General features: G+C 41.8%; 1 protein-coding gene and 1 long non-coding RNA gene across 6 annotated transcripts in view; one reads left to right on the forward strand and one right to left on the reverse strand.

The window, feature by feature from the left end:
* The first annotated feature begins 615 nt into the window (after nt 1-615).
* Nucleotides 616-24123, forward strand: part of CORO2A (coronin 2A) — a 179944-nt gene continuing 156436 nt past the window's right edge. The window contains exon 1 of one of the 2 annotated variants that reach the window (XM_056518821.1): nt 616-947. In XM_056518821.1, the coding sequence (XP_056374796.1) occupies nt 933-947 (15 nt within the window). In that variant the 5' untranslated portion in view covers nt 616-932. The remainder of the gene's footprint in view (nt 948-24123) is intronic. The other variant, XM_056518831.1, reaches the window with a different exon arrangement.
* Nucleotides 9893-24123, reverse strand: part of LOC130272866 (uncharacterized) — a 53313-nt gene continuing 39082 nt past the window's right edge. For 2 of the 4 annotated variants that reach the window (XR_008843770.1, XR_008843769.1), the window contains 2 exons: nt 11214-11286; nt 9893-10025 (listed from right to left, as the gene is read on the reverse strand). This is a non-coding gene — a long non-coding RNA (uncharacterized LOC130272866). Of the gene's footprint in view, nt 10026-11130; nt 11287-24123 lie in introns of those variants that run through there. The other 2 variants (XR_008843771.1, XR_008843768.1) reach the window with 1 other exon arrangement.

A 24123-nucleotide genomic window follows, 5' to 3' on the forward strand; every position in this document is an offset into this window, starting at 1 on the left:
GTGCAGTCCAGACTATATATAGTGCAGTACCATATAGACTATAGATCCAGTGCAGTCCAGACTATATATAGTGCAGTACCATATAGACTATAGATCCAGTGCAGTCCAGACTATATATAGTGCAGTACCATATAGACTATAGATCCAGTGCAGTCCAGACTATATATAGTGCAGTACCATATAGACTATAGATCCAGTGCAGTACAGACTATATATAGTGCAGTACCATATAGACTATAGATCCAGTGCAGTACAGTACAGGCTATATATAGTGCAGTACCATATAAACTATAGATCCAGTGTAGTACAGACTATATATAGTGCAGTACCATATAGACTATAGATCCAGTGCAGTACAGTACAGGCTATATATAGTGCAGTACCATATAAACTATATATCCAGTACAGTCCAGACTATATATAGCGCAGTACCATATAGACTGTAGATAAAGTGCAGTGCTCTAATATAGAACAGTGCGGTACACTGCAGGTCAGTAGTGATGCCTCTTCACCCGGGCACCTGCTGCCTGTCTGCCTGCCCGGCCACACCTCCTAATAAATATGAATTTGCTTGCCCCGGGGAGGCTCCTGTTACCGCCTGTACACAAAGGAAAGATCCCGCAGCCCTGAGGTTTCTTCCCTCACTCCCATCCCTTGGGGTTATAGTGAGCCCTCATCTCCCCCAGTTGTATCAGCAGCACATCCCCCTGCTCGGGATCCAGGGGGCACTTGTCATGACTTCTGAATAAAGGCTCGTGCAGGATCTGGAAGAGGATACTAGAGCCCAGCACCAGAGAGGAGGAGGCGGCTGGAGCAGTGAGTGTGTGTGCTTACAGGGTGTGCATTGGGACAGAGGGCTGGGCTTGTCTCTCCCTGCTCCCGGCACTGCCGCAACGGGCTCCAGACCAGGGACAGCACCTCACCAAAGCTGCATGACTGTTGCAAAGGTAGGCGAGGCTGTGCCATCTCTATGGGGTCTCTGGAGGACTGAGCACGGGGCTCTGGGCTAGAGTAATGCTAGGCTGCAGGTAAACGCTCTCTGCCATATGCTCCAGTGAGGAATGGGTGCCGTCACATGCCTGGGCAGGGTCGTCCCTGCAGCACAGGTTGGCGCTGGGTGCTGGTGACACAGCTTCTTATACGGGTCTGCTGCTGACATGCACTGTGCTCAGGGTCACACACCCACTTACACTGACATGTTTACCTCAGAAAGTCAGGATTCCAGGGTTCTATTACCATTATTGTGATGCCAGTAGACTCTGGGGTGTCTTCATGACCTGTGCCATACTTTATGCACCTCTCTTAATGGTTATACTAGTGTGCTGAAAGTGCCAACCATTGGGGGCACAGCTCATGTTTCTAAGGCTATGTAGTCTATGCGTGACTGGATTGGTTGCTATGCACTACATCATCATTTCTTGGTAACACCGGTTGTTATAGGTGAACCCCACTATGCTACAGTCTACCTGACATTGGTCCTCACTTTTTGTTGGACAGAAAACCTTTGACAAGTATGTTATGGAGATCAGTCCCTAGAGCTGTATGTAGGAAAGTGACATCAATACGTCCTAATAGTCTAATCTCATGTATTAGGGAAGTCTTGCAAAGATTTCTGGAGTTTTCTTACTTTAGACTGAAACAAAAGCATCCTAAATATGTTACTGAGGTACAGCTTAGGTCTCTTTCTGATCAAAATTGAGCCATTTGTGGCACATATATGTTGGCAAACTGGTAGAATGGCATGCCAAGCTATACAAGCACACATTTCATTGAATTTAATGGCCCAAATGTAGTCAACTAGTGACTACGCTCTGATTGTTTTCCACACATATACATGTATTGACATACTAAAGTATGGTGTGTTGCACTTTTGAGTCCGAGTCAAGACATGTTTACGTTCAGAAAAGGGTCCAAACGCATGGTTGTCACTAGCCATGTGCAGGCCATTAAAGTCAATGGGGCCTGTGTTTGCCAATGCAAGTATACCTCAAGATCCCATTTTGACAATTTGCCAACTTATACATGCTATAGATGGCCCAGTTGTGATGGAAAGAGTCTTAAGCACACTGCATCTAAGCCTTAGGCTTAACATACATTGATGGAAAATAACTTGTGTATATATTAAAGATATCCGTAGGGTTTGATTTATCCGAAGGAAGCCAAAAGAGTGTCTTTTTATACTCAGTTGGGGTGCATTCTATAATGGGACCCTATAGGAGATGTATGCAAGTATAAAGGCATTAGATGACAGACATCAGAGGAAATCTTCCTGCCAATAAGCTGCAGTGGGCACCAAGCCTGACAGGTTTTGGCACTGTTGCTTCTCAGATTTTTTTCTATGTACGCCACTATGTACATACTTCATCTATACCTTTTTTGTGACCAACTACCTGGCGAGTGCCAAAGGCCATTTATTTGTCACCATCTGGTCTATAGGGATCCTGTACAGCATATATTTTGGAAGTATTTTGCAGTTCACACAACATAGATAACCAGCTTCACCAATTGCATCTACTTGTGTTGCCTTAACAGTGCATAGGTTCCCATTACTCCTGAGTGTGTGAGAGACATCTAACATATATGAGGTAATAGGCAGAACAGAGGGACATAATAACTGAGGAGCTATGTCCTTTGGCTAGACGGCTTGTTTAGGCAATCTGGGAACCAGAGGCATAACGTGTAGCTTCTAGGCCCTGATGCAAAATCTGCAACAGGGCCCCATGTGCCAATTATAATACTGGTCTCTTATGGGGCAGATGTACTTTGGGGCCCCCTTAGGCACCTGGACACTGGTGCGACCGCTACTTCTGCACCCTCTATAACTATGCCCCATGTGAGGGCCATATGTATGTACAAGTAGTTTTTTAGCTTTTGTGCATATGGGCAAAAAACCTCCCACGTGTGCATGCTTTCTTCGAGACTAGGGTAACATCGTGGGGCACTTGCTTAAAGCTTTCATTGAAATCATGAAGAAGGATGGCACAGCTAAAGTGGGAAATGGGTGCAACAACCAAATGCCAAATAATACAAGCAATACAAAAAGTAAACAAGCTGTCAAAGTAAATTGCACACCATATAAAAAAAAAAAAAACAGACAACAAGGACATTTAAAACACTTAATGAATGTATACAAGTAGAGCATGCATAAAAAGCTCCATATTGTCATATGACAAGTTGCCCCACGACTATCCCTTAGGCTAGGTTTCACTAGGTTTTTGGCCTTAAAAAAAACCCAGAAAAACTGGTACAACTTTTTCCAGCATTTCTTACATTTTTTTGTAACATTCCTTCTGGCATTTCTTCATCTGTGTGGAAGCAACAATTTTTTACCCTGTGGCAGATGCAGGGCTCCTGCCTATGGATTGTAAGGTGCATAGCATCACTACCTACCCCTGCTGATGAAGGAAAAAAAAAAAAAAGGTCTCTTTCTGATCAAAATTGAGCCATTTGTGGCACATATATGTTGGCAAACTGGTAGAATGGCATGCCAAGCTATACAAGCACACATTTCATTGAATTTAATGGCCCAAATGTAGTCAACTAGTGACTACGCTCTGATTGTTTTCCACACATATACATGTATTGACATACTAAAGTATGGTGTGTTGCACTTTTGAGTCCGAGTCAAGACATGTTTACGTTCAGAAAAGGGTCCAAACGCATGGTTGTCACTAGCCATGTGCAGGCCATTAAAGTCAATGGGGCCTGTGTTTGCCAATGCAAGTATACCTCAAGATCCCATTTTGACAATTTGCCAACTTATACATGCTATAGATGGCCCAGTTGTGATGGAAAGAGTCTTAAGCACACTGCATCTAAGCCTTAGGCTTAACATACATTGATGGAAAATAACTTGTGTATATATTAAAGATATCCGTAGGGTTTGATTTATCCGAAGGAAGCCAAAAGAGTGTCTTTTTATACTCAGTTGGGGTGCATTCTATAATGGGACCCTATAGGAGATGTATGCAAGTATAAAGGCATTAGATGACAGACATCAGAGGAAATCTTCCTGCCAATAAGCTGCAGTGGGCACCAAGCCTGACAGGTTTTGGCACTGTTGCTTCTCAGATTTTTTTCTATGTACGCCACTATGTACATACTTCATCTATACCTTTTTTGTGACCAACTACCTGGCGAGTGCCAAAGGCCATTTATTTGTCACCATCTGGTCTATAGGGATCCTGTACAGCATATATTTTGGAAGTATTTTGCAGTTCACACAACATAGATAACCAGCTTCACCAATTGCATCTACTTGTGTTGCCTTAACAGTGCATAGGTTCCCATTACTCCTGAGTGTGTGAGAGACATCTAACATATATGAGGTAATAGGCAGAACAGAGGGACATAATAACTGAGGAGCTATGTCCTTTGGCTAGACGGCTTGTTTAGGCAATCTGGGAACCAGAGGCATAACGTGTAGCTTCTAGGCCCTGATGCAAAATCTGCAACAGGGCCCCATGTGCCAATTATAATACTGGTCTCTTATGGGGCAGATGTACTTTGGGGCCCCCTTAGGCACCTGGACACTGGTGCGACCGCTACTTCTGCACCCTCTATAACTATGCCCCATGTGAGGGCCATATGTATGTACAAGTAGTTTTTTAGCTTTTGTGCATATGGGCAAAAAACCTCCCACGTGTGCATGCTTTCTTCGAGACTAGGGTAACATCGTGGGGCACTTGCTTAAAGCTTTCATTGAAATCATGAAGAAGGATGGCACAGCTAAAGTGGGAAATGGGTGCAACAACCAAATGCCAAATAATACAAGCAATACAAAAAGTAAACAAGCTGTCAAAGTAAATTGCACACCATATAAAAAAAAAAAAAACAGACAACAAGGACATTTAAAACACTTAATGAATGTATACAAGTAGAGCATGCATAAAAAGCTCCATATTGTCATATGACAAGTTGCCCCACGACTATCCCTTAGGCTAGGTTTCACTAGGTTTTTGGCCTTAAAAAAAACCCAGAAAAACTGGTACAACTTTTTCCAGCATTTCTTACATTTTTTTGTAACATTCCTTCTGGCATTTCTTCATCTGTGTGGAAGCAACAATTTTTTACCCTGTGGCAGATGCAGGGCTCCTGCCTATGGATTGTAAGGTGCATAGCATCACTACCTACCCCTGCTGATGAAGGAAAAAAAAAAAAAAACTGACCTGTAGCAGAATGTGATTGATCGCTGTTCGGTGTTAGGGTTAGAATTGGTTGTAAGGGTTAGAATTAGGGTTTAAGATTAGAGGTTAGGGAGTGAGAAGGAGCCGACTGTAAAGTAGAAAACTGTGTCCCTGTGTGGAGGGTCACATTCCGCTACAGGGACACAGTTTTCTTCATTACCCCGGCTGTATAATACAGAATGGTGCATAGCACACCGCTGTATACTATACAGGAGCCCGGACTACCATCACTTTCCTGATGGGAGTCCCTGCTCTTAGCAGAGCTGAGCTGTGCCTGCAGCTATACAGCCACAGGTACAGCACAGGCTGAGCAAGAGTTATACATGTTGTACGTCACCCACCTGGAAAGTGCTCGGTGCTGTGAATGTTATCTGAGGATTTCGGTTGGAATGATCAACAAGCTGAGGGAGTTGAATGGTATCAATTCGGCTTGCTGTGTCCAATTATCCAATTGACTACTGAATTGGAGTGTTGGGAAGGAGATATACTTGTAGTGATATTTTTTAGTAGAAGGTGTTCAGTATGATTATTAAGTATTAACGCTGTAATATCAATGCGTATCATTGATGCCTACCTGCTGTTGCAGAAAGAAAAAAATTTCTTTCCAGGGAAGGGGTTAAATGATCTTTATAAACTTTTTTTTTTCACTTTTTTTTTTTGCAGTGTTATAGCACTGGGGGGCAGACATATAGCGTTATCTGCCCCCCACAGCGCTTCTATATACATATACCCCTGTAGCGCTATGAATGAAAAGTATTTCTATAAGGAGCGCATAGTGCCATGAGACGGCAGCCGGTACTATGCGCTGCTAATAGAAATACTTTTCATTAATAGCGCTACAGGGGTATATGTATACAGAAGCGCTGTGGGGGGCAGACATATAGCGTTATCTGCCCCCCACAGTGCATATATATATATATATATATATATATATATACTGTGTATGAAAAGTATTTCTATCAGCAGCATCGGGCGGCCGATGCTGCTGCTAGAATGCTTTTCACATATAGCGCTGCTGTGGCATATGTATATAGAAGCGCTGCGAGGGTATATATTTAATACCCCAGGCGGGGGGGGGGGGGTATATATTAATACACTGGCGGGGGTCATATCTAATGCGCTGATGGGGGGGCTAGATATATAGGCTATATGTCTGCCCCCGCAGCGCTATATATCTTGTCCCCCACAGCGCTTTTAATATACATATGGCCCCCCTGCTAGTCACAGAGTTCATTTTTTAATCTCCCTCTGAGTGCCCTGATTGGCTCCTCAGTACTGACCATTCAGGTCAAAAATGAAAGTTAAAACACACTATTCATCGCAGGGTTGCGGACCATGCCACCCGCTCCCCTGCTTAATAACTTCAGATCGCATTGGGTCTCAGAAGCACCTGTACTACAACCCCCATCATGGAACAGACTCTGTTCCATGATGGGGGTAGTAGTAAAAACACTAATGTAACCTCCCCAGCTGTCTGCAGACTCCCGCAGCAGGGGAATTACTACTCCCATCATGGAAACAAGTCTGTTCCATGATGGGAGTAGTAGTAGTCCCTCAGCACTGCAGGAGTCTGCTGATGTCACCTCTTCTGAGCATGTGCAGTAAAAATTACGTCCTTTATAACGAGCATTAACGGGTGTCTTTATTAACGTCCGTTGGACCATAGACTTCAATGTTAAAAATAGCATCTGTTAATTTATCAGTTTCTTGTGATGGAAAAAAAATTAGTGCATGTTCCGTTATTTCTTCCGTCACAACTAACGGCCCCGATTCATGACGGGCCATAACGGATAATTAAAAAATCCCATAGACTTGGATTTTGGAATGGACGTTTAACATCCATTATTAAGGCTTTTCTAACGGATGTTTATAACGGATCTTTTAAGGGATGAATTTTATAGTGTGAAAGGGGCCTAACCGGCAGCAGTTTAGTTTCACTTTAGACCTGGCGATCAGCTTTGAACACCATGTCTAAGGGTTAATAGCGCGCCGCACCGAGATCAGTGCCGTGTGCTATTAGCCACAGGTCCCGGCCGTTGCTAGGTGCAAAAAATGCTCTGGTCCTTAGGGTATGTTCACACGAGCAAACCCACAGAGTATTTTACGCTGTGGATCCGCCGCTGAAAGACTCCTGCATGGTGGCTTTACATGTGCCTGCTCAGAGCGGCAATACGCCACTACAAGCAGACACACTGAAGTGATGTGCGAGTCACCGCGCATACCTGGTGTTCTCGCACACACCGCGGCCGCTCCCCCTGCTCCATGAGCTAGGCAGAGAGCAGCTGCGATGTGCGAGTATACTGCGCATGCAGTGTGTCTGCTCTTAGCGGCGTATTGCTGCTCCGAGCAGGCTCATGTAAAGCCACCATGCAGGGGTCCTTCAGCAGCGGATCTGCAGCGTAAAATACAGTCCACTCGTGTGAACGTACCCTTAGGGTCTATTCACACGTACAGTATTCGGCGCAGATTTGATGTGCAGGATTTGAAGCCTTGTTCAGTCATTCAGTTTACATTGAAACTTGCAGCAGAAAATCCTTCACATCAAAGCTGCACAGAATACTGTACGTGTGAATAGGCCATTAAGGTGAAAATGGGCTTGGTCCTTAAGGGGTTAAAAGTAGTAATAGACAAGCATGTAAATATGGGTATCATTGTAATCTTTTTGACCCACTGAATAAAATTGTGTTTTTTTTAAATTAATTTTCTCCTGAAAATATATTTTTTTTTGCTTCAACGTATATTTTATGGTAAAATGAAAAGGTTTCATTGCAAAGTACAATAAGTCCCATTAAAAACCCTGTGTGGACTGCAATGGTTTGAGATTGCGCAAAAATTGTGTGACAATTTATAGAAGTTGCAATTGATAAATCTCCCCCTTAAAGGGGTATTCCAGGAAAAAAACTTTTTTTTTTTATATCAACTGGCTCCAGAAAGTTAAACTGATTTGTAAATTACTTCTATAAAAAAAAATCTTAATCCTTCCAGTACTTATCAGCTGCTGAAGTGGAGTTCTTTTCTGTCTGACAACAGTGCTCTCTGCTGACATCTCGGGAACTGCACAGAGTAGAAGAGGTTTGCTATGGGAATTTGCTTCTACTCTGGACAGTTCCCGAGACAGGTGTCATCACAGAGCATTTAGACAGAAAAGAACAACTCAACTTCAGCAGCTCATAAGTACTGAAAGGATTAAGATTTTTTAATAGAAGTAATTTACAAATCTTTAACTTTCTGGAGCCAGTTGATATATATAAAATAAGTTTTTTTTCATGGCTAACCAACCAGCACTTGTGTTCATCTTTTCCTGTTCTCATAAAGCCCTACAGAGGTGCCTCCTAATAACTTGCTACAACTTTTAGTGAACTGCTTGCAAGTTATTTTTGTTTTACCGCGCACTCCTATTAATACAGTCAAATGTCTCTTTTGTATTACTGGAGCCGTGTCTTTAAGAGGGCGCTTCTTCCTACCTCTATAAATAAACTATATTTGACATGGCTTATACAGATTACATTCTGAGGACAGTCCTATCAAGATCTAAATACATGAGACAATGACTTTAGTTTGACAACACCCTGAACACACAGGTTAACATGTGTACAATGTCTGGTGGCTGAAGATGGAACTATTGATCATATATCTGCCATTTCTATACTGCAGTGCTGTCACAGATGTATCTTTATCCTGTAGTAAAAGATGTTAGACAAGGCGTCATACACACATCCCTTCTTTTGAAGCTGTATAACTGCTTTCTTGTAACTATTCACATCTGACATAACCGGCATTGCCCTTACCGCACCACCTTTTTATACACCAGTCTCAAAGCTAGACACTAGAGATGAGCGAACTTACAGTAAATTCGATTCGTCATGAACTTCTCAGCTCGGCAGTTGATGGCTTTTCCTGCATAAACTAGTTCAGCTTTCAGGTGCTGCCGTGGGCTGGAAAAGGTGGATACAGTCCTAGGAGACTCTTTCCTAGGACTGTATCCACCTTTTCCAGCCCACCGGAGCACCTGAAAGCTGAACTAATTTATGTAGGATAAGACATCAACTGCTGAGCCGAGAAGTTCGTGACAAAACAAATTTACTGTAAGTTCACTCATCTCTACTAGACACACCAGCTTTTGATACACTGCTCTCAAAATTAAACAAAAAAATATATAAGAGTAAAAAGAAGCCCCAAAATCATTAAAAGGGAAACTGACAGTGAGTTAATCCGCACTAAACCTAATACACTGGGTTATAGTGCAGGTAAACCAGATTGCAATGAGTTGATCTTACCCTGATCCGCAGTCTGTAGATACCAGTTGTATTCTACGTCATTGCTAAATTTGTGCAATTGTAGCGGAACCTGGCATACTCATCATCACTGCCTCCATCCCCTCTACTCCGATATGCCTGGCCATCTTGCGCTCACATGGGTTAAACGTGTACTCCAGTGGAAAACATGTTTATTTTCTTTAATTTTTTTTATAAATCAACTGGTGCCAGAAAATTAAACAGATTTGTAAATTACTTCTATAAAAAAATCTTAATCCTTCCAGTACTTATCAGCTGCTGTATAATACAGAGGAAGTTCATTTATTTTTTAATTTATTTTCTGTCTGTCCAAGTGCTTTCTACTGACGTCTCTGTCCGTGTCAGGAACTGTCCAGAGCAGGAACAATTCCCCATAGCAAACCTATCCTGCTCTGGACAGTTCCTGATATTACTGGAGCCGTGTGTTGGTTCTTTAAGAGGGCGCTTCTTCCTACCTCTATAAATAAACTAGAATGGTTCCCTTCCTCAGACTTCTATTTGACATGGCTTATACATGGGTGCTTCTTCCTGTCAGCAGAGAGCACTGTGGACAAACAGAAAAGAAATTCAAAAAGAAATGAACTTCCTCTGTATTATACAGCAGCTGATAAGTACTGGAAGGATTAAGATTTAAGTAATTTACAAATCCGTAACTTTCTGGCAAAAGTAATGTTTTCCACCAGAGTACCCCTTTAAGGGGTCCCATGAATATTCATAAAGTGGGTGGGAGGGGATATAGGCAGGAAAGCTCGGTATGCCAGGCCCCGCCTCTATTGCGCAATGCCGGCCATTTCCAGTTTAGCAATGCCGGCTAATGCACCCTGTATCTCCAGACTGCAGATCTTGGTAAGCGATACGTCACTTCATTGTAATATGGTTCTCCCACACTATAACTCTGTGTTCAGTTTCCCTTTAAAATACGGCATTTAAGACCCTACCCTTTAAAAAGGTGAGGAGGAGAAAGTGAAAATGTGAACACAAAAATTTCCTAAGCAGTTAGGGGGTTAATAGAAAAATTAAAAACCAAAACACTAAATGGATTATGGCCACAATGTTCCCCAAAGAGTGGGTCGGATCATCTTTTACTAGGCCAGTGTGCCTCCAGCTGTTGCACAACTCCAACTCCCAGCATGCCCGGACAGCCGTTGGCTGTCCGGGCATGCTGGGAGTTGTAGTTTTGCAACAGCTGGAGTCACACTGGTTGGGAAACACTGTACTAGGCAGTGAGCAAACTCCTTTACTCCAGGTACTAAATCAGTGAAACTTAGAAGCGATTTGATAAGGACACAGCAGAGGTGGCACCAGAAGAGGCTTCTAGGAATCGGCATTGTATCTGTCTAGAGATGAGCGAACTTACAGTAAATTCGATTTGTCACGAACTTCTCGGCTCGGCAGTTGATGACTTATCCTGCATAAATGAGTTCAGTTTTCCGGCGCTCCGGTGGGCTGGAAAAGGTGGATACATTCCTAGGAAAGAGTCTCCTCGGACTGTATCCACCTTTTTTTACAGCCAACCGGAGCACCTGAAAGCTGAACTCCTTTATGCAGGAAAAGTCATCAACTGCCGAGCCGAGAAGTTCGTGACGAATCGAATTTACTGTAAGTTCGCTCATCTCTATATCTGTCACCACACTAGTTTTGACTAACCCCACATGACCTAACCCAAAGTCCAGTAAGCCTACCCTTTCCAGCCTTGCAGGATCTTTGCAGAGTTTCTTTAGTGTCATATTACCTTTAGGCTCTTCTTTTCAGGTAATGTTGTTTGTTGCTTGCAGGATCTTTGAGGATTCAGGATCATTCGTACACTATGAAAAAATACCACATAAAAGGCAAAAAAAATCCTAATGTTAATAGTAAACATGTTAGATTTTTCTTAATAGGCGTTTGACTTTCTACCCGATTTAACTCTTGAGAAGAGAAGGCGCAATTGTAGGTCCTGTCAGCAAATGTATAGGATGCTTAGGTGTAACCGAGTATGACGTGCGGCCAGATAGGTGAAAGTTAAAACTCTAGCTTTTGTTTGGATTTCTTAAATGATGCGCTACAGCTGGAAGGCCACAGTGTAATCGGATAGGACACAGCCTTCAGCTTGTTTAATGCTTTCCATTCTAGTGCCATTTAACTAGTTCAGTACCAGCAAACTGCACAGGTGTGAGAGGAGGCAGTACTGTGACTTCATATAGGTAATGCATATGTCAGAGACAACAATGCAAACACTATGCCAGAGCTGAAGTGCAGGGCAACGTTTTAATTTAAAATAAAAAAGTACCCGGCACATTTCTGCACACTGTAGGTGTTTTGGCATGCATTGCAGTAAAGCCAATTTTTTTAGAGCATTTTTTTGAGACTTAAATGGGTACTCTGGTAGAAATTATTATTATTTTTTTTTAAATCAACTGGTGCCAGAAAATTAAAGGGGTTATCCAGGAAAAAACGTATTTTTATATATCACCTGGCTCCAGAAAGTTAAACAGATTTGTAAATTACTTCTATTAAAAAATCTTAAAGGGGTATTCCGGTGCCTAGACATCTTATCCCCTATCCAAAGGATAGGGGATAAGATGCCTGATCGCGGGAGTGATAGCTATCACGCCCCCTCCCGTAGGCTTGCATTGAGGGGCGGAGCCTGACATCACACGGGGGCGGAGGCGTGACGTCACACGCCGCCGGCCCTGCGGTCGACCATAATCAGACCCGGAGCGAACACGCTCCGGGGACTGATTACAAATGGGGTGCATGATCCCAGGGGTCCCCAGCGGCGGGACTCTCGCGATCAGGCATCTTATCCGCTATCCTCTAGGCACCGGAGTACCCCTTTAATCCTTTCAGTACTTATGAGCTTCTGAAGTTAAGGTTGTTCTTTTCTGTGTAAGTGCTCTCTGGTGACACGTGTCTCGGGAACCCCCCAGTTTAGAAGCAAATCCCCATAGCAAACCTCTTCTAAACTGGGCGGTTCCCAAGACACGTGTCATCAGAGAGCACTTAGACAGAAAAGAACAACCTTAACTTCAGAAGCTCATAAGTACAGAAAGGATTAAGATTTTTTAATAGAAGTAATGTACAAATCTGTTTAACTTTCTGGAGCCAGTTGATATATATAAAAAAAGTTTTTTCCTGGATAACCCCTTTAAACAGATTTGTAAATTACTTCTATTAAAAAATCTTTACTCTTCCTGTACTTTTTAGCAGCTCTATGCTACAAAGGAATTCTTTTTTTTTTTTACTTCTTTTTTTGTCTTGTCCACAGTGCTCTCTGCTGACACCTGATGCCCATATCAGGAACTGTCCAGAACAGGAGAAAATCCCCATTGCAAACCTATGTTGCTCTGGACAGTTCCTGACACGGACAGAGGTGTCAGCAGAGAGCACTGTGGACAAGACAAAAAAGAAATTCAAAAAGAAAAGAATTTCCTCTGTAGCATGCAGCTGCTAAAAAGTACTGGAAGGGTAATCAAAGAGCACTTAGACAGAAAAGAACAACCTTAACTTCAGAAGCTCATAAGTACAAAAAGGATTAAGATTTTTTAATAGAAGTAATTAACAAATCTGTTTTAACTTTCTGGCACCAGTTGAGTTAGATTTTTTTTTTCCACCAGAGTACCCTTCTAATGATACCGTTTTTGTAGTCCCCCAAGCAGAATTTTTCACTGCGGAAAACCTGCAGCGGATTACGTAAGTGTAAGGCTAAGTTTCCACTTGGTTTTTTTTCTGACTGGCTCAAAAACTGCAGTGGCAGTTTTCCAAAAACTAAGTCAGAAGTGGATCCATAAGGGAGGAGAAGTGTAAGTCCTTCCTTTATATGTCCTATTCCTTTTGAATCCACTTCTGGCTTTGGCTCAAAAACTGCAGTTGCAGTATTCCAAAAACTGCCAGAAAAAAACCAAGTGGAAACCTAGCCTAAGGCTTGGCTTCCACACAGGTTTTTTTCAGTTTTTTATATTTTATCATTTTTTTTTTTATAGTCAGAAGTGGATCCAGTAGGAAGGAGAAGTAAAAGTCCTTCCTTTATATTAACAATTTCTGCTTATAACTCCTGACTTTGGCTTAAAAACTGCAGTTGCAGTATTCCAAAAACTGCCAGAAAAAAACCAAGTGGAAACCTAGCCTAAGGCTTGGCTTCCACACAGGTTTTTTTCAGTTTTTTATATTTTATCATTTTTTTTTTATAGTCAGAAGTGGATCCAGTAGGAAGGAGAAGTAAAAGTCCTTCCTTTATATTAACAATTTTTGCTTATAACTCCTGACTTTGGCTTAAAAACTGCAGTGGCAGTTTTTCGAAAAACACCAGAAAAAAAATCTGTGTGAAAACCTAGCCTAAATGTACCCACATAGGGGTATTTAGTTACACAAAACTCGACTCCTATTAAAATATGCTGTACAAAGTAAAAATCCTCACAATACAGCAAAATAATGAAATCTTTTTAGTAGTGTCACACATTATCCCCCGCCACTTAGGGTGCATGCACACCACATTTTTGCAATACAGTTCCTGTACCAGGTTTTTTATGAAAAACTGATTCCTTAAAACCTGACTAAACTGTATCAAAATGTGTGTACAAATTTTAACCCATATACGGTTTGAAAAATTATGTCCGGTTGCATCCATTTTTTAAGAAAAGAACTTATACGTTTTTAACTTTTTACTCCATTTTGAATAAAGTTTCACTTGTTTGATTGAATTTCCAAGAAAACAAACTGTGCAAAGTCAAAAACCGTATGGTGAAAACCAGATGGAACTGTATGCACATACAGTTCTGTACGGTTCCCATTGACTCCCATGTTAAAAAAACGTACACTGTTTAATACAGTTTTTCACCCGGACCAAAAACCGTGGTAGACTACAGTTTTGGGTACGGGTAAAAAAAATGGACAAAACCGTATAGGATGATGCGTTTGACATACGGTTTACAATGATAAGTCAATGCATACAGTTTTCTATACAGTTCCATACGGTTTTTAACTTGAAACCGTATACGGGAACTGCATGCACCCTTATCAGAGTTTCAAACTGTAGTTTGCTCGTGCTCAGTTGCAGTACTAGGAGGATGAGCGGTTTGTCCAGAATACATAGGATAGAAATTAATGTGAGGGGTTAAAGGCTTTATCCAGAAATAGAAAAACAGCAAATATATTTCGCCAAAACAGCCCCACACTTGTCCTCAGGTTTTTGTGGTATTATAACTTGGTACCATTCACTTCATTGGAACTGAGCTGCAATAACACACACAACCTAAGAAAATACGTGGAGCTGTTTTCTGAAAAACCTTTAGGCTAAGTTTCAACTTGTTTTTTTTTTTGGGAAGAACACGGAGAAAAACACCATATCTGCCGCATGGCGTTTTTTTTGTCCCAAAAAATGCTGCGGTCATATGTTAGCTGTAAATCAATGAGAAATCGCTAAATTCTTTTTCCACTTGGCGTTTTTCAGTTTGGCGTTTGTTAATCTTTTTGGTGTTTTTTTACTCTTTTTAGCTACTTGGCGATTTACAAAGTCACAGCATGTTGAGCCAATGGTGTTTTTTTTCCCCCTGAAATTGTGGCGTTTTTTAAGTTTGGCGTTTTTGCAGGCGGTTTTTATTCTTTTTTGGACTTACAATACAAAAAAGTGATGGAGATACCTTTTTTAATAAAATTTTGTGAAATTTTGTATACATTTTTAAAACTGGGATCAATTTATATAGGTGACAATAATAAAAATGTAGTGTGTGTGTGTTTTTCACATTTTTTTCCTTTTTTTTCACCTATTCATATTTCCCGCAGAGAGCTGTGATTGGCCAGATTGTTCCAGCCAATCACAACTCTCTGTGGGAAATATCAATAGGTGTGTATATGTATATATATATATATATATATATATATATATATATATATATACACGTCAGTGCATAGAAGAGCGTCCGGCCGCATCTATACATTATACAGGAGGATTACAGCGGGTGTCAGGAGTGATATCCGCTGTGATCTTTCCTTAACTGCAGATACTACTGCTCCAAACATGGAGCACACTCTGCTCCATGCTGGGAGCTGTAGTACCTGCATTAATTGACAGATTGCAACAGGTGTCAGAAGTTAGTACCTGGGAGTTGTACCTGGGAGTACCTGGGAGTTGTAGTACCTGCAGTTGTGATCCTCCTGATGTGGGACTCAGCTGTGCTGAGTACCAAAGTCTCTTTTTAAAATGTAATACGCAGTATTATGAGCTCCCTCTTTTCAAATCAATGATCTGGTCTTCAGCAGACAGTAGGGGGGGGGGGAGCAGGGACAGAGCAGACTGATCTAAAAACTTTCCGAATGGCACTGTATTTCTATTCACACAACTTCTCACATGGTGTGAATGGTATTATTAAAGCGGTACTCCGGTGCTCCAGCGTTACCCCGCCATTCATGTCTATGGGTGGGGGCGTGGCTGTTACATAACAAGGGGCATGGCCATGATGTCACAACCACTGCCGCAGGAACCTGGCGTTTGTTTAGAACGCTGGTGCGCTGTGGGAGATCGCAGGGGCCCCAGCAGCGGGACCCCCGCGGTCAGGAATCTTACCCCCTATCCTTTGGATAGGGAATTAGATGTCTAGCAGCGGAGTACCCCCCTTTAAGGATTATCGTGATCTAAGTGTCATATATTGTCCAGTATTTGCACTTTCCACAGCATGTAAGCTCTGCCAGAACCCTGTTTTCTAAATCTCTTCCACTGCTGCATTTTAAGTATTGGCTTAAAGGGTAACTCCGGTACTTAGCAATTAACCCCTTAAGGACTCAGGGTTTTTCAGTTTTTTGCACTTTCGTTTTTTCCTCCTTATCTTTTAAAAATCATAACCCTTTCAATTTTCCACCTAAAAATCCATATTATGGCTTATTTTTTGCGTCGCCAATTCTACTTTGCAGTGACATTAGTCATTTTACCCAAAAATGCACGGCGAAACGGGAAAAAAAATCATTGTGCGACAAAATCGAAAAAAACCCGCCATTTTGTAACTTTTCTACGCAGTGCATATTTCGGTAAAAATGACACCTTATCATTATTCTGTAGGTCCATACGGTTAAAATGATACTCTACTTATATAGGTTTGATTTTGTCGCACTTCTGGAAAAAATCATAACTGCATGCAGGAAAATGTATACGTTTAAAAATGTCATCTTCTGACCCCTATAACTTTTTTATTTTTCCATGTACGGGGCGGTATGAGGACTCATTTTTTGCGCCGTAATCTGAAGTTTTTATTGGTATGATTTTTGTTTTGATCGGACTTTTTGATCACTTTTTATTCATTTTTTAATGTTATAAAAAGTGACCAAAATACGCTTTTTTGGACTTTGGAATTTTTTTGCGCGTACGCCATTGACCGTACGGCTTAATTAATGATATATTATTATAGTTCGGACATTTACGCACACGGGGATACCACATATGTTTATTATTATTTTTTTTGACACTGTTTTATTTTTTTTATGGGAAAAGGGGGGTGATTCAAACTTTTATTAGGGAAGGGGTTAAATGACCTTATTAACACTTTTTTTTTACTTTTTTTTTGCAGTGTTATAGGTCCCATAGGGACCTATAACACTGCACACACTGATCTCTCATCCTGATCACAGGCGTGTATTAACACGCCTGTGATCAGCATTATCGGCGCTTGACTGCTCCTGCCTGGATCTCAGGCACGGAGCAGTCATTCGTCGATCGGACACCAAGGAGGCAGGTAAGAGCCCTCCCGGTGTCCGATCAGCTGTTCGGGACGCTGCGATTTCACCGCGGCGGTCCCGAACAGCCCGACTGAGCAGCCGGGATACTTTCAGTTTCACTTTAGAAGCGGCGGTCAGCTTTGACCGCCGCTTCTAAAGGGTTAATACCGCACATCGCCGCGATCGGCGATGTGTGGTATGAGCCGCGGGTCCCGGCCGTTGATTAGCGCCGGGACCGACGCGATATGATGCGGGATCGCGGCGCGATCCCGCTTCATATCGCGGGAGCCGGCGCAGGACGTAAATATACGTCCTGCGTCGTTAAGGGGTTAAAGGGGTATTCCAGGAAAAAACTAATTTTTTTTTTATATCGACTGGCTCCAGAAAGTTAAACAGATTTGTAAATTACTTCTATTACAAAAACTTAATCCTTTCAATAATTATCAGCTGCTGAAGTTGAGTTGTTCTTTTCTGTCTGGCAACAGTGCTCTCTGCTGACATCTCTGCTTGTCTCGGGGACTGCACAGAGTAGAAGAGGTTTGCTATGGGGATTTGCTTCTAAACTGGGCGGTTCCAAAGACACGTGTCATCAGAGAGCACTTAGACAGTAAAGAACAACTCAACTTCAGCAGCTCATAAGTACTGAAAGGATTAAGATGTTTTAATAGAAGTAATTAACAAATCTGTTTAACTTTATTCCCCTTTTCATGGCATAGGGAATAAGTGTCTGATCTGCGGCCTGGTGCCCCGGCTCGCCTCATTCACGTAGCGGCCACTGCTCCATGCTCCAGAGCTGTGTCAACCACTGCACGCACATGCCCCCTCCATGCATTTCTATGGGAGAGCCAGAGATACAGTGCTCTGTGCGGGGGTCAACACAGCTCCGCGCACTTGTAGTTTGTCAGTAGAACCATGGTAGTAGACTAGTAGTAGTGGCTATAATACATACTGTAAAATATACGGCCATCTAAATCCAGCTTGAGGGTATGTACTACCTCAAAACTGCTGTAAATGTGTCTGTGTTGCTCGAAGGTAATGTGTTTGCACATAGAATAATTTTCTTCTGCGCATGGAGCCATATACTTAGCACAACTGGATTGTTTTGACCTTGATGAAATATTTAGGCATGGAAAGAGAGATCCAGGAAATCTTAAGAGTGCTGTATGATCAATATACTCATACATGCTAATGCCAAAACATGGCATAGATGGAAATGTAGACAGATCAATTTATCTTTAACTCTAATGCATGTTAAAGTGGTTATCCTAGACTTTAATATTGATGACCATTGTCAGGACATGCTATCAAATAAGCTGATGGAAGAGGCTGTGGTGTTTCAGAAAGCCAGACCTCCCTTTTATTGTTACAAAGCACAGTGGCAATCGTTTTATAGTGGCTGTGCCTGGCATTGTGGCTCTGCCTGGCATTGTGGCTGTGCCTGGCATTGTGGCTGTGCCTGGCATTGTGGCTGTGCCTGGCATTGTGGCTCTGCCTGGCATTGTGGCTCTGTCACATTCCCTTAAATGAAACTGAGCTGCAGAGAATTGCAGTACCAAGCAAGGATTGAGTGCATTCACACCATGTTTTTGCAATACAGTTCTCGTATATGTTTTCTATGTGAAAACCGTATTGAAAACCGTATGCATTGACACTCCATTGAAAACCGTATACCAAAAGATGTGTCCGGTTGCATCCGTTTTGCATCCTGTACGGTTTTGTAATTTTTTTTTTCCCGTACCCAAAACCGTAGTCTACCACAGTTTTTGGTCCGGGTGAAAAACTGTATGAAACCCTATACGTTTCCTTTTAACATGGGAGGCAATGGGAACCGTACAGAACCGTATTTGCGTACAGTTTCATCCGGTTTACACCATACGGTTTTTGACTTTGTACAGTTTTTCTTATTGGAATTTCTATCAAACAAGTGAAGTTTTATTCATAATGGAGTGAAAAGGTATACATTTTTTTCTTAAAAAACGGATGCAACCGGACATAATTTTTCAAACCGTATATGGTTTTTAACTGTATACAGGTTAAAATTTGTACACCTGTTTTGATACAGTTTAGTCAGGTTTTGAGGAATCCGTTTTTCATCAAAAACCTGATACGGGAACTGTGTTGCAAAAATGTGGTGTGAATGCACCCTTACTATGGAGGCAAAATCTTTTGGTGGCTGTTTTAAGTTTTTTTTTTTTTTTTTTTTACTTAGGGGAAAAATTATCATTATGATAATTCCAGGTTTGGGGGGGGGGGGGGGAGGGGGGGGGGGGTTATAAATTTGCACTTTTTTTTTTTTTAGAAAAGCACATTTGTGCATAAATGTGTGACTTTTTGATGGTTATACACAGCCCTTGCCATAGGGCTTAGCATAAAAAGGACCAGTTCAGTAGTATAAAACTAGTGGCACAGCTTTGAACTGCTCTTATTGTTGTTGAGTGCAGTGACACAATTATGTTTATCTGCAGCCACCACTAGAGGATTCTTGCTATGTACACCTTCTACAGCTTCTAAAGAGACATCTTGTGGTAGTTGCAGGTGTGCAAAAAATACGATGAAACCTCTTTGAGACGACCAGCTAAAGTTGCATTAAAAAGTGGCCTTCTAGGGTGTGGTCTTCTCAAGGATAGTGGCCAGTATGCATAAAAAATTTGGTGAAACTGAGATGCTGTAATAGGAAATTGGGTCTGCATTAGGGTGTTGTTGTCTGTTCTGATTGCCTGCGGCATGGTTGCAGAGATCAGATCAGCCAAGATGGTGAACAGAGGTCCCCTCACCTACCTCGACCTCTCTCCCGGCATTATTTTCTCTGGACTGCTTTTTAGCAGACCAGAGAAGTAGATCACCGATAATGCTGATCAGTGCTAGGCCTAACAATATTAGCAATCTAAAGATTGCTATAAATAGCATATAAAGTGTACATATAGGGGGACATGTATCAAAGATTTTACCCCTGTTTTGTGTGTATTTTTTTGCGCAAAATTTTGCGCAAGCCCTTTTTTTGCGCAATTTTTTTGCGCACGTTTTGGTAGAGCATGTCCTCCAGATGTGGCTGAATCAGGGTACCTTGGAGTGACATCTATAGTACACATGGATTTATTAACTGCGTACTTTTTTTTTACACCAAAAATTTTGCCGCAAGAGCTGTTTTTTTTTGCGCAAATATAAGCCATCTTAGACTTAACGTAGCAAGATGCTCTAAATCATTGATTCTATTTTCCAAAGAGTGGATTTAGGAGATTACTATATTTACCCGCAATTTATGAAGCTCATTGCACTTGATTGAAAAATTTAGGGCTTCTGCACATAATTTAGAATTCGGGGAAAAGGGGGTAAACTGCTTCTACCATACACAAATGATACATGTCCCCCATAAAGTGTAAAATAAATGTGAAAAAAAAGTTTAAAAACACTTGAAAAAGCTTCTTTCCCATAAAAAATTGTCCTGTTAACGGCATAAATGTAAAAACAAGAGACAGAAATTGCTGCTTTTTGGACACAACACATCCCAGAAAAATGAAATAAAAAGTGATCAAAAAGTTACATATAGGCAAAAGTGGTACTGATAAAAACTACAGAGAACGACACAAAAAATGAGCTCTCATACAGCCCGTATACTGAAAAATAGAGGGGTCAGAATTTGGAATGTCCTGATACCATTTTGTTTTAAGACAGAGTGTGAGTACCGATATTTTTTTTCAAGTACTCGTCGATACCAATTACCAATATTTTTTTTTAATGTCATACAACAGGTTTTTTTTTCTAAATGGGGGAAAAAAGTGTTTCTTTTAGTTTTATTAGATGAAGGGCTTCTTTTAACCTGGGGACAGAGGGCGTACCTGTATACCCGTGGGAATTTCGGTCCCCGCCCGGCACGGCCTGGGATGACTGCTGATATCTATCTGTTGCAAAACTACAACTCCCAGAATGCACTGACAAGACGGTACATGCTGGGAGTTGTGGTTTTGCAACAGCTGGAGGCACACGGTTTGGAATCACTGAGCTAGTCTGTTTCCTAACTCAGTGGTTTCCCACCAGTGTACCTACAGCTGTTGCAAAACTACACCTCCCAGCATGTATGGTCTGTCAGTGCATTCTGGGAGTTGTAGTTTTGCAACAGCTGAAGGTTTGGGGCGCCCGCCCCATGTGAATGTACAGGGTACATTCACACGGGCGGGGGTTTAAAGTGAGTTTCCTTCTACAAGTTTGAGCTGCAGCAAATTTTCCGCCGCAGCTCAAACTCGCAGCAGAAAACTCACTGTGATCCCCGCCAGTGCGAATGTACCCTAAAAACACTATACTACACCGTAATAAAAAGTAAAACACTACATATACATATACACCCTTACACTCCCCACCCCCCCCCCCCCCAATAAAAATGAAAAATGTCTCATACGGCAGTGTTTCCTAAAGGATCCTCCAGCTGTTGCATAACAACAATTCCCAGTATTGCCAGACAGCCAATGACTGTCCTGGCAGGCTGGGAGTCTTGCAACAGCTGGAGGCTCCCTGTTTGGGAAACACTTGTATCCGGGTTCGCCCCTATTGCAAATTCCTCATTTAGGCTTCAAATGCGCATCGTGCTCTCTCTCTTTGGAGCCCTGTCGTATTTCAAGGCAAGAGTTTAGGGCCACATAAGGGCTTTTTCCTTATGAAAAGGTAAAGTTGGGGGCTACACCAGCATGTTAGTGTAAAAAAATTAAAAAAAATTTACACTAACATGCTGGTGTTGCCCCATACTTTTCATTTTCTCAAGAGGTAAAAGGAGAAAAAGACCCCTAAAATTTGTAACGCAATTTCTCCCGAGTACGGAAATACCCCATATGTGGACATAAAATGCTCTGTGGATGAACTACATGGCTCAGGAATGAGAGAGCGCCATGTACATTTGAGACCTAAATTGGTGATTTGCTCAGGGGTGGCTGATCGTTACAGTGGTTCTGACATAAATGCAAAAAAAAAAAAAAAACACATGTGACTCCATTGGAAACTACACTCCTCACGGAATGTAACAAGGGGTATAGTGAGCCTTAACACCCCACAGGTCTTTCATTAAATTTTTCAGTAAAGTTGGACATGAAAATTAAAAATGCGTTTTTTTTTTCCCCCTTAAATGCTGGGGTTACCCCAAATTTTTCATTTTCACAAGGGGTAATAGGAAAAAAGCCTCCCAAAAGTTGTGGATGTAAAGTGCTCTGCGGGTGAACTACTATGCTCAGAAGAGAAGGAGCGCCATTGAAGAGAGAATTAGGCTGGAATTGAAGGCCATGTGCGTATACAAAGTCTGCATGGTGTCAGAACACTGGACCCCCCCCCCACATGTGACCCCATTTTGGAAACTACACCCCTCACGGAATGTAAAAAGGGGTACAGTGAGCCTTTACGCCACACAGGTGTCTGAAAGATTTTTTGAACAGTCGTCCGTAAAAATGAAAAATTTAATTTTTCATTTGCACTGCTTACTGTTCCAAAGATCTGTCAAATGCCAGTGGGTGTAAATGCTCACTGCACCCTTTATTAAATTCTGTGAAAGGTGCGCCATTGGGCTTTTGGAGAGAGAATGTGTCTGGAATTGAAGGTCCTGTGCGTTTACAAAGCCCCCAAGGTTCGTAAAGCCCCCATTTTGAAAACAACACCCCCCACGGAATGTAAAAAGGGGTGCAGTGAGCATTTACACACCACATGTGTCTGAATGATTTTTTGAACAGTGGTCCAAAAATTTTATTTTTCATTTGCACAGCCCACTGTTCCAAAAATCTGTCAAACGCCAGTGGGGTGTAAATTCTCACTGAACCCCCTATTACATTCCGTTAGGGGTGTAGTTTCCGAAATAAGGTCACATGTGGGGGGGGGTCCATTGTTCTGGTAACATGGGGTGCACATGACCCCCGACCTTCCATTCCAACCAAGTTCTCTTTCCAAAAGCCCAATGGCACTCCTTCTCTTCTGAGCATTGTAGTTCGCCCGCAGAGCACTTTACATCCACATATGGAGTATTTCCATACTCAGAAGAAATGGGGTTACACATTTTTGGGGGCTTTTTCTCCTATTACCCCTTGTGAAAATGAAAAATTTGGGGCAACACCAGCATTTTTTTTTTTACGTCCCAATTTAACAAAAGTTCGTCAATCGCCTTTGGGGTGTTAAGGCTCACTGTACCCCTTGTTACGTTCCTTGAGGGGTGAAGTTTCCAAAATAGTATGCCATGTGTTTTTATTTTTTTTTTTTTTTTTTTTTTTACTGTTCTGGCATCATGGGGGCTTCCTAAATGCAACATGCCCCTCAAAAACCATTTCAGCAAAATTCACTCTCCAAAATCCCAATGTCACTCCTTCCCTTCTGAACCCTCTAGTGCACCCACAGAGCACTTTCCATCCACATATGACGTATTCCCTTACTTGAGAGAAATGGGGTTACAAATTTTGGGGGGCATTTTCTCCTATTACTCATTGTGAAAATGAAAAGTTTGGGGTAACACCAGCATTTTAGTGTTAAAAATCTAATTTTTCATTTTCACGTCCCACTTTAACGAAAGCTCGTCAATCACCTGTGAGGTGTTAAGGCTCACTATACACCTTGTTACGTTCCTTGAGGGGTGTAGTTTCCAAAATGGTATGCCATGTGTTTTTTTTTGTTTGTTTTTTTACTGTCCTGGCATCATGGGGGCTTCGTTTTCCAAAAGCCCAATGTCGCTCCTTCCCTTCTGGGCCCTCTAGTGCACCCACAGAGCACTTTACATCCACATATGAGGTATTTCCTTACTCGTGAGAAATGAATTACAAGTTTTGGGGGGCCTTTTTACCTTTTACCTCTTGTAAAAATGAAAAAAATTTGGCTAGAATAACATTTTAGTGTAAAAAAATTTAGATTTTGATTTTTCTCCTCCATTTTGCTGATATTTCTGTGAAACACCTAAAGGGTTAACAAACTTTTTGAATGTCATTTTGAATACTTTGAGGGAT

The sequence above is a fragment of the Hyla sarda genome, chromosome 1, assembly GCF_029499605.1.
Source record: "Hyla sarda isolate aHylSar1 chromosome 1, aHylSar1.hap1, whole genome shotgun sequence".
Taxonomy (NCBI): Eukaryota; Metazoa; Chordata; class Amphibia; order Anura; family Hylidae; genus Hyla; species Hyla sarda.